We start from the raw sequence: 11598 nt of genomic DNA, 5'->3' as shown, positions 1-11598 counted from the left end.
ATGGCTTTTTAAAGAGAGATTGATCAGAGTGTTTTTCCACGTGTTGAAAACATCAACTTTTATTTTCCATAACTGGGCAGACCAGTTGGTCTACTGAAGCACTCTGCCCTTCCATAGACCATTGCACTATTGCAGTGATGCTGATTGGGAGACTGATGGTGCCACGTTTTTGCCCTATTAGTTTAAAAAGAAACTCACTTATTTTACATTGTCTTCTCTTTTGGCAGGGGGAGGTAATTGGGTTTTTTTAAAAAATTTTAATTTATTTACTTTATTTTTGTTTAAATGGAGCTACTGGGGATTGAACCCAGGACCTCGTGCAAGCTAAACACTCACTCTTCCACTGAGCTATACCCTCCCCTGCCATTAGTTTTTTATGAAGAAGACAAAATAGACTTAATTTTGTGATCTGGGGAAGGAAGTGAGTGGGTGGGGGTGCAGGGCTGTAGGAGGCTGTGCTGTCCCTGGGGTAAGAAGCACTTTTTGGCAGCTCACACCAGTGGTTATGAGCAAGGAGTCAGTGATTCATTTGCAATAATGAAAATCATCTTTGGTAAGACTCTGTTTTGGGATTTGACTTAAACTCTTCCAAGAATGCAGGCTGCTTTGGGTAGCCAAGCTGCTACGGATGGAAAAGACGTCCCAGTTTAACACTGTCCCCGATTTAAGGGTACCTTGGGACACAAGTGGGCTCTTGCAGCCTTGAATGTGAAGAAGCACCTGAGTGACAGTGTGACAGCAGCCTGCTGCAGGAGGCGGGGTTGACCTCGGAGGAGAAGGTGGTCCTTTGGTGACGGTACCCGCACAGTAACATCAAGTTCTTATTCTGGGATGGGATCATTGATATCCTAGCCAGAAAACTAGTAGGTCACTGGTAGGCATAAGGGAAATAGTAGTCCTTGTCCTCTTTATTTGTTTGAAAGTAATTATGATTTGCCTTCGCAACTTTTTCAGCAACAGTGGAATTTGAATAAGATGATAGGCTTCAGCGTGTGTGTGTGTGTGCACATGTGTGTACAATTTTTAATTTTTCAAGGGCTCTTGTACACAAGGTGGGGTGTGGGTGTGGAGAACAAAGCATGGTCCCTTGTGATGTTTAGTAGAAACATGTTGACTAAGTGACTACAACTCTGGCCTGTGCTCAGGGCAATAAAGATGCAAATCTGTGGAATACCCTTTTTAGAGGACAAGTTGTTTGTGGTCAGTCTTTATTCTGTCACCTAGGGCACTGTCTAGAGTCTCGTCTTAAGCAATGAAGAATGAAGCTTCACCAAGAGTTATGCCTCAGAAATCTGTTTCATCTTCGTTTTATAGGTTTATAACTTTAAGTGATATAAACCTTTATTTCTTCATGGAAAATAATTTTGGAGGGTATTTTTTTCTCTCCCTTATAAACACCAGAAAGACTTTCAGAAAAGGAGCACTGTAGAGTTACCAGCTCTTCCAAATCAGATGCTGCTTTTTCTGTTTTTGATTCTAAAATATGCTTTCTCTTTTACGGCAGCTGGGAAGCCCAGGATGAACAGGAGAAAGGACTTCTGAGTCTTTATTCATTCAGTAAATGTGAACAACTCAAACATTAGCCTAAGGAATACCCAGAAGGTAATATCAGACAGGCGAAGCCGATGGTTTCATCATTTGGCAGCTATTTGTTTGGGTGTTAAGACTGACAATAAATTTCGTTGTCTCATAGATCAGTATTCTAAAGTTTTAACGTGCACACAAATCACCTGGGGGTCTCATTAAAATGCAGATTTGGATTCAGTAGGTCTGGCCGGGGCCTGGGATTCTATAGTCCTAACTAGCTCTCAGGGAGTGTCCATCATGTTGGTCCCCAGACCACACTTTGAGGAGCAAATTTCCCATTCTAACAGAGGCCTGGGCAAAGCAGTTTTCTTGACTGGCTGATGGAGACCCCCTCAGATAACCCAGAAATGAGAGTAGGAAAAAACACTGTTCAATGAGTTAAAAATTAGAACATGGCACAAAATAAACCGCACGGTGAGAGGACATGAAATAACATTCTGTTAATTATGAAAAGTGTACACAGAACAGCCGTTACATCAGAAGCAGACTGTAAGAAAGCCAGCCTGGGAGCAGGCCAGCCATGCCTCCCTTGTCTGTCATCTCTCCGTGGAGGTTACGTGGGGAGGGGTGTGGATCCTTTCCATCGGGATGAAATTCTGCTGAGATGTACTTAAACAGCAATTACTGTTTACTCAGAGCGAAAAACAATTTAAGCTGGGTGGTGAGAAGAATGGAAACCATTCATCTTCCCACCCACAGCTCCTCTAGGAGAAAAAATTCCAGTTGCTCAAAACAATTGATTTAAAAATAGCAGGTGATCGTACTTTTAGGTGTGTGTTTACAAAGTTGCCTCGAACATACCACCCTGCCGGGAGAGTTTCTATTTCTTTCTCCAAAGGATTAACATGAAATGACTGAGGTGAAGTGTGCTACTATGGCTGTTAGGCTGAGAGTCAGCTCTGGGCCTTAGGGACCCTCTCTGCAGATTACCCTGGACATCACATCCCCTAAAACACTGAGCAGATCCTTTTCATCAAAAAGTTAACTGCATATGCTGGAAGGCTTGGAGGACATGGCTGAAAATACAACAAAATGACACCAGCTATAGTATCATGAAGTTTCTGAGTCACTGCAGAACTCAGAACAAAATGACATTACCAGGGTAGAACACGTTTATAACACACACACACACACGCACAAAATGACTCTGGATTTTAACATCATATTCCCTACGGAGAAAAAAAAAATAGATTGTGACCAAGATTAATCATGCAGCTTTTACTCTAATTTCCTGTAGTGGAAGTTAAAAGCCAAGAACGGTCACTGAACTTGGATCCCACGGATTCACAGATGAACCAAACCCTCCTTGACTCATTCCTGTCCTAACCCAGTGATATCTCCAAAGAGCAGGGCCGAGCCTCTGACGCCTGGCAAGCCTCTGCATAGAGCTTCACTCTTTAATTTCCTTTCTGGCCTTTGTTGATGATGGAAGCGCCATGAATTGTAACTTTAGCTCATATTTCTGTACTCCATTATTGCTGTTGTGCATTTTAAATGCTATCTTTCTATTCAGAGATACTACACCAAGATGAATAAATATCCTTCACACAAGTAATTGTCTTTCCAGATATCCCCAAATCATCCTTTTCAGGATTTAAGTCACATTCATTCTCAAGGAAACTTTCAAAAACAATTTCTTCACTCATATTTCTTGGGACCTTTCCCTTGACTACTTGCTCTGTGTTAGCAGGGAAGGTGTGAGGGCAATGACCTGACCTGCTATTAAAGACCCAAAGACCACTGTCCCTCACTTCACCCAGTTTTAATGAATCAGGAGGTGGAAGTATCGAGCATTATCACACGATTAACCCTGTTGGCTGACTCGCTTGGATGCCCAGAGTCATGGAATGCCCTTCATGTGACAGGTCCTGCTATCTGCCCTCTGCCTCTAGAGACCAGGCAGAAGTTAGCAATTCTCTGGCAGGACTGTCAGCTACATGTTTTTGCCTTGTGTTTGGTTTTAGTTTTTTCTCCATCCTCTAAATATTTCCTTTTTAAAAGTACCTAACTCTCTTTGCAAGAAACTTGGTCTCCCTGATCTCTCTCTATCTCTCCTTCTCTGTTTCAGATGGTCCTCGAAACTAAAATATTTTCTTGAGTTTCCTTATTTGTACCTGGGCAGCCTACCCAATGACTCCTAAGGGAATAGCTGGTGACCTGTGGTTCTCTCTGTTGAAGAGAATGCACATTTTGTATTCTGGCATCTAAACATAGGGGTGGATTTTAAAATGAAGATGTAAATGGTTAATCACCTCCAGTATGGTGTCAAACATTCCATTAAAGCATAACCTCAGTTTCAAACCTTCTATCACTTTCGTCTTAAGGGTGAGTTCGCCTTTATGAATACAGTTCTGCCTCTTTAAAGGCTGACCTCAAGTCAGATAGTTCTTGACGACTCTCTACTTTGCGCAGTTATTGCTCATAGGAACTTGCAGTACTAATTATGACATTTTTTCCTGGATTCCAATTTTGGGTTTAACTTTTCAGATTTTCTCCTAAAATTGTGAGTGTATTTATGAGTGCCTCTTTCCTACCATTTAAATGTTATTTCTTTATTGGTGTTCTGTGAAAGTTGTGTAAGCTTACATCCACTTCATCTATACTTCTCTTGTAGAGTGGAAATCTTCCGAATGGTTCTTTGCATGTCATTCATCAGACATATTGTTCTCGAAGTCTCAGGACTAAATCTCTCCTCCTGTCATATGTGAATGACTTACTTTTTGATATCCCAGTTTAGTGCTTCCTGGTTTAGGGTTGCTGTAGTCATTGCATTCGGTAATTGCTCTTTGAGTATAAATTTTCTTGGCGAGAAAGCAGCCCAGATTTCTACTGTCAACAAGGCTCTGACTAGTGTCTTAGTCCTTTTGTGTTTTCAAAGGAGTCCATTAATTCTACCAAACAACCAACGATCTGATTAAAAAAAAATCTGTCAAAATAGCTACTTGATTAAGCCATTAGACTGAGATTATATTACACTGTGTATTGTGGATTCCAGGCATATTAGCACACAGGTCAAATTCTTTTCTCTAGGCTATTACTAGTTTGATGGATTATCTTATTTATAGTAGCCCACGTCACACATTTGAAATGTGGCTAGGATCTATAGGCTAAACAGATGCAGCCTGAGTGATACACCTACAAAACTCCAACTTGATATGTTGATACTGAACAGATTATAGTATGGAGTTGAAGGGCACCAGATGGGAAGCAGAAAAGCTGAGGTCTACCCCAGCTTTGCAGCATTGCATCTGTTTTAACTCATCTGGGCTTGAGTTTTCTCATCTGAACAATGAGGGCATTAGACTATAGCCTCTTCTCTCTCTGAAAAGCTGACTCTACCCTCCAATAGATACTGGTTGCCCCTTCTTGACTTTGGAAGAGAGTGTAGACCTTTAAAATATCCTTGTTGAGATTTCTATGTCTTTTTATCTTTGGTTTCAGAATATAGTTTTTATTCAATCTTTTGGAAGAAAACTTTTTTTTTTTTTTTTTTTTTTTTTTTTAGTGAAATGAAGTACCACTGGCCATGAAACAGAGAGTACCTGATTAATTTGGTGGAATGACATTAACTCATTTAGGTTGCTTTGTTCTTCATCATTTTATTCCACAATTAGCTTGTAAGACTGCTAAGAGCCTGTGTGCCACCCAGACACTAACAGTCTCTCTCCAGGTTCTGGTTCTAGGCAAGAGAGTGATCTTCCTACCATGAACAAGCTAATCTCTGTGGCCCACTAGGGAGGTGATGGCCTGGGGTACCATTTGCCTGTTGAGTGCGCACACCTGGAAAATTCTCCTTGGTGGAGGAAATACACTGTTCTCAATTTTTCATCCACATCAATGAGAAGTGAGGAGTGGCTCTTTAGCAAGATGTAACCACGCAATAATGGAACAAAAGCAGCTAACAGCACTTCATTTATTATAGGGCTAAATGCTCATTATTGTTTCTAAAGGATGAATTCATACCCTCTGCAGAGTTACAGTTTATACACGGTTCATTTCCATTTACAAAGAGAGAAAGTCCTTGTTTTCTCTACATGTCAAGCTTTGACTTACAAAACTCCCGTTTTCTTTTAGGTTTGTGTGTGTGTGTGTCTAAGAAAATGTTTAGCAACCAGATAGGGAAAAGGGAAATCAAACTTGAAATGTGGAAGAAGGGAAAGCACATTTAAGAAATCCTAAAAAAACAAAACCCAAAAAACTGAGGGGGTGTCATGGAGGGTCTTAACAGAAAAGACCCACGCCATATGCTTTTTTATGTGCTTCCTCTAGGAGCAGAAGGGACTGGAAAGACTGGATTTTTCCAACAGGAGTGTGAATCTGGTAATTCTTAAACTAAAACTGGTGTAATTTCACATGGCAAAGAGGCACTTTGCTTATGCAATTGAAATAAAAAAATAAAGTGCCTACCTGGGTGTGTTCAGGGTAACTGTAAGCAAATAAGACCAATTAGAAACTTTCACAGTCTCTAAGTAAAAGCTAGGCAATAACTCACTCTGCGACACAAAACTCCCTGGATGTTTGGAAGAGTCACTTCCCCAAGGCCAAAGTCCCTGATCCAGGGAGCACATCAGTTTGGAAGCAGGGGATAGATGGATGCAGAGCTCAGCACCCAGGGATCTAGCCCTGAAATACACATTTGGGACAATGAGGACAGGAAAGAGGGAGAGGCAATATTTTAGTACCAGTAGTACTTGGAAAACATCATTTAAAGAGAACGGGAGCTCCCACGGGGCAAGCCGAGAAGCATTTTCAGTTGAGGCTAGAGGGAAAATAGAGGCACTTTGCTTAACTTCTGGGACCTTCTAAACACTTAGCTTCTTCATGCCCCATGGCCAGGTCCTTCTTGGGAGTCAGGTTACTATTGGGAGTGGGAGAGAGCGTGAAATCAAGAGAGGAAGAGGGCATGCGATGGGGAAGGTAGGGAGCAAGAAAATTCCCTTTGCTGAATAAAGAGTATTTTAAAGGAGAGGCCTACCATTTTCTCCCCCCAATCAATTTGACTGAAAAGCAACAACACTACTTTCTTAAACACAGTTCATCTGTAATTTTCCATGACAATGTAATGTGGGAAAAATAAAGCTACCTATCAATACAGGCATTTCTGGGGTGAATCTTAGGCAAAAATGTGGACCTACAGCAATTCAGCTGGTGTTTTCTTTCAACCAGGCTCAAAAGTCATGGCTCTGTATATTTCCAAAAGTTTCAATGTTTTCTTGTATCTTCTTAGAGTCAGGTATTCAGAGGTACATGTTGGTTCAAATATCTTTGGTAGAAACGTGCTGAAAAGAGAAATTAATACAAAATCCTTTGTCTTTAGGCTAATTCTGTATGGATTTGTAAGGCCTGAGTAAACTGGTAAATTAGTAAATTTCTTAAAATAATACAAATGAATGTAAGACACAGAGTAGAACAGCAGATTCAGGAAAAAGGTTAGTATTGCATTTCCACGGTTTGTAAAAGACATCAAGTAAGGCCGCCAATATGGAACTGAGTTTTGTTTTTAGTTTTCCTGTGATGATTTCCTATCAGCTTCTTATTCTTGGAGGGGGAGATGCCAAATGCAAGGTGGCCTTAGACTTCATTTCCAACATGGTCAGCAGCGGCACTGGCTGAAACCCGGGCTCAGTGTTCTCGTAGAGTGTGCAGCGTGGATGCTTCTGGCTGGTTGGCAGGACGGGGCAGTTGGCTGATAGTGTGCTGTGCTCAGGAGGGCTCACAGGGTGGAGGAGCAGGTCTCCGTGTCCGAGACTTCCTCTCTGGTCATGCCCTCCTTTGGGCTGGAGCTTGGTCCCAGAGGTTGGCTGCCCTTCTCACCCTTCGATGGGGTGGAGGCGGGTCTCCAGCCGCCTCAGATAACTGAACAGCAGTTGTGACAGCCAGAGCAGTGTTTCTTCTTCTTCTTGGGGTGGAAGATGGTGAGGATCGCCTCATCAAAAACTGCTTTGAGACCTTTCTGAGTCAGGGCCGAGCATTCCAAGTAGCACTGCGCTCCAATCTTAAACACAAAAGAGAGAGGGACGTGAGAGGGAAAGGAAGAGAGAAAAGCACAGTGGTGTCTGCCGTCTGTCCAGCCAAGTGCTACTGCTGCTTGTCTCACAAACAGCCTGGGGGCTGGTCTTTCCCTTTGCATTTCAGTTTGCATCTGCTATGCTGATGTTTGGCATTTTGACATTTTTTGCTTTCTGATATTAACAGTAAATGGTGGTGGATTGCTTCTGATAAGCAGTAAATTCTGAAAGTGCTCCATAACCATTTATTTCTAAATATAAGAACATAAAAATGTAAAAATTAAGAGGCTATTCAAAATCAGTGGTACAGTTTAAATATGTTCTGTGAACAACATGATATGTGATGTTTTTAGTACCGTCTCATTTGTATGCAGAACATGTAAATCTGGGACACGTGAAATGGTTTTCCTTCTGTAGGTCCCAGGGCAAAATGTCAAACTGGTTGATAAAGCACCTTGAAAGACAGTGGGTGATACGGTTTCACAGATCATTTTTGATTAAAATGCACTTCTGATAAGGTATCTCTCAGCAAAGTAATGTCTGGTTGATATTCGGTTCTTGACTTACTTTAAAAGGCATATTTTTAGGCAGTTAAAAAAACCCAAAACACATAAAAATAAAAATAATAAAACACATTTATTGACACAGACACCCTCCTTGTCAGTGTAGAGTCTATATGCATTTAAATGATAAAATATTTTGTGCTTGCTTAGGGCTTTACTTCAAAGCTTTTGATGATTTCATACTATGGTATATTTGATAAGCACAAAATCTCAATGAGAAATACAGAAATTCAGGCCAGAACTATAGACTCTCATTAAAAAAAATTGCAGGGCAGAGCCGACCATGTTTGGCAGTCAACTTCATGAGATAATTCATGTGAGGGAGACCTGGGATTTTAATTACTCCAAGCTTAGTGAGCTAACAGTTTGACGTGGGCCTTTGAATATTAAGGACATCTGGAGAAATGCTGCTGTTAGATGCTTCACATTATAAGAATCACTTTGAAGAATGAAAGCATATTCCGAAGAGGGTGGCTGGATGGTGAGCTTCTGGAAACCAAGAGCAGATAAAGGACTAAAGTGGGGTGGCAAAGTCACATGCAGTTAAGGCCAGTAGCTTATGTACAGGAGTAGAGCGGGGCTCGTGCCAGACAACAGGGAGAGGTGGAGGCTGCGGTGGACTGTGAGGAAGCTTACCCCCTCTAACACTGGCAGTCTACTCGACTTTGGACAGTTGCTGCCATGCAGGAATGTTGGTTCGTTGTGGCCCATCTTTGTATTTTTTAAGAGCACTTGGACATTTGGGTTTTGGTTAATATTTACCAATTTAAAAACACGCTGTGGGCCAAACAAAACACTGATGTGGGATGTCTTTGGCAGCAACCAGCAAGTTTGCAATATGTGGATTAAAGGGATTTTGGTTTAGCTTAGAACAGAGTGAGAACAGCCCCGGAAGGTAAAATGTATTAAGGACATCCAACCAGAAAGTGCAAGATCTAGACCTAGAATCTGAGTCGCTTGGTGTGTCTTCTTTTCCTGGTTCCCTGGCGGAAACTGTGACCCTCATCACTCAACTTTGCAAGAAGCTGGTCAAGCTGACAGTTCATGAAATGAAGTTGTCCACTCCTTTGAAAGTCCAAAGACAAGAAAATTAAGCATGAGGTAAAATCGTTCTGATGAGGTCCAGATACTACGTACTAGTTTGTCCTGTAAATAATGCTTACTGTATGAGCCAAAGAAAAACGCCCAAAGAAAAGATATTAGATATTAAAAACTTATTTTATGGTTAAATTTTGACCATGATTTGGGCTTTGGATTATAAAATGGCTTTTTGATATAACTAAGAACAGTTGGATGCTACAGGGGGATAAACGATAGAGAAATTTGTCCAAATAACATCATGAAATGTCATCTGTTAACGTTTTGGGGTTGTGCTCAGTACTTGATATGAACATGCATGAGAAGCACACTAATCTAATGAAAGTGTCAACTGAATGAGAGCTTGTAAAGTGCTGGCTCTTGTCAGTCATCCTGAAAAAATACCCGGAAAGCGCTATAGGGCTGTTGTCTAGAATACCTCCCCTGTAACGATCACAAACCTCAGTTGATTCTGGAAATTACAGGAGAGCTGGGCTGAGCTGGGCTCACACATGGACTTCTGGGTCTCCTGGTCCTGCAAGATGGGTGAGTGCACGCTCTCTTCCACCCCTCAACTCCCGCCTCCCTTCCTCCCCCTCCCCCCTGCTCCACTGGGGCTGCTGATGGTGTGTCAGGGTTTGTCTTTTGATGCTGCAGGAGGAGTCCAAACTTGTCTTTCCCAATTCAGACATTTCTGAAGGTAATTTAATAGTTGATCAAGGCCTTATTGTGTAACTGGGTTAATACAACATTATTTCATATTGATAGTTCCAGGAAAAGTAGCAAACAGATTTTGTGTGTGATGTGGGAAATACGTGTGAGAAACAGATCCCAGTTATGAAGTGAGTATCGTTAACCATGTATCAAGTGCTTTGAGGGTCAGAGAGAGTTCATCCAGGTCCAGGGAAAAGGCATGGCCGTGGTATACAGATGGCTAAAAAAAATTTGTGCCCTCAAAGACTGTGAAATGCAAAACAGTCTCAAGGAAATACAGCCTCTCTTACAGCAGCAGCTTCACCTGCCTTTTGGAGCAAAGTGATGTACACAGTCAAATATTTAGAACCAATCTGTAAGAGCTCAGGATTCGCACATCTTTGTTTAGATACATGTGTTAGCAATCTGGGACGTGTTTTACCAAAATGATTTATTTTTAAGAAAAAAAATAGAGATTGAGAAATGTAAATCGAGAGAACACTTTCCTACTAACTGTATAACAGCTAAACCTTACTGTCTCAAATGCTGGGAAATTTATCAGAGGTGTACAGAATGTAAAAGAGTCCAACAAGAAGAAACTAAAAAAACAAGCAAACACTCACGATGACTAATCAAGGGGAAGAAACCCCAGTACTTCTTCCAGGCCATCCTTGTGGATGGTGGGACATGTTCTAGAATAAGATAAAGTGGAACTGAAAGAAATAAGGGCAGAGAGGTCTTCCCAGCTGTAGATGTGTCCTGAGAGGGCACACAGATTTCCCCAACAACTCTAGCTTGCTGAGCTAGACCTCGTGGTACACTGGCTCATTTAACTGCTATAAAAAATTTTATGAAGTTAAGTCTGTCACCATCCTCCTCTGCAGCTCAGAAAACTGATGTCCAGAGAGGTTAGGTAACCTCCCTAAAACCACACAACTAATAAAACGGCAGAGATTTGAATTTGTCTGCCTCCTGAGCCAGAGTCTTCACTGTTCTGTTGAGCTCTCTCTAGCAAACATGAAGAAATGTGTCTGAAAGAGCAAAACTAATGAACAGGTGGAGATGCTGTTATGGACTGAGTGAGGGTGATCAGAGAAGGGAAGGAAAAATAAGGCAGTTCCTGCAAATGGAGAAAAGAGATGATGGTGGAATAAACAGTATGCTGGCATCTAAAGAAACGACTAATAGCAGAGAAGTTCTTTGTTTCTCATTTAGGTGTTGGGAAAGGTACACGGAGAGACAGGGCAACTTGAGCAAGCAAAGGAAAGCGAACCAAATGGCTTGTGAAGGAAATTCCATCTCAGTGAATCAGCATTATGAACAAATTAATGACAAGGACAAGGGTTTCTAGGCTGGAGGTATTTGCTGCTAATGTTTTTTCAAGAGTTGGTAGAAACTGCGAATTCAAGGGTGGATAATGTGAGTACACTGCTGGAGTGTAGGACATTATGGAGTGGCGGGGATTGTGGCTCACGGAAGGGTATATACCTTATCTAAAAGACTAAAAGTTGGTGAGGAGATGCTGGATAGTGTTGCCAAACTTACTGATTTTTTTTTTAGAAGCCAAAAATGTGTCTATTTACATAAAGTGTCTAGACTGTTCAATATTAGCCACTAAATCACTTTAAAAATACCTGTGTGGATCGATCAAACCATTTGTGAGTGAAATT

At 41.4% G+C, this 11598-nt stretch overlaps 1 protein-coding gene across 1 annotated transcript in view; it reads right to left on the bottom strand.

Annotated features, from left to right (window-relative positions):
• Window positions 1-5486: 5486 nt before the first annotated feature.
• The window catches only part of RHOJ (ras homolog family member J), a 76878-nt gene continuing 70766 nt past the window's right edge, over window positions 5487-11598 (bottom strand). The window contains exon 5 of the mRNA XM_006188008.3: window positions 5487-7582. Within this exon, the coding sequence (XP_006188070.1) occupies window positions 7436-7582 (147 nt within the window). The 3' untranslated portion in view covers window positions 5487-7435. The remainder of the gene's footprint in view (window positions 7583-11598) is intronic.

The sequence above is a fragment of the Camelus ferus genome, chromosome 6, assembly GCF_009834535.1.
Source record: "Camelus ferus isolate YT-003-E chromosome 6, BCGSAC_Cfer_1.0, whole genome shotgun sequence".
NCBI lineage: Eukaryota > Metazoa > Chordata > Mammalia > Artiodactyla > Camelidae > Camelus > Camelus ferus.
The sequence above is the reverse complement of the archived record's forward strand: the minus strand, read 5'-3'. Positions and strand labels throughout refer to the sequence as shown.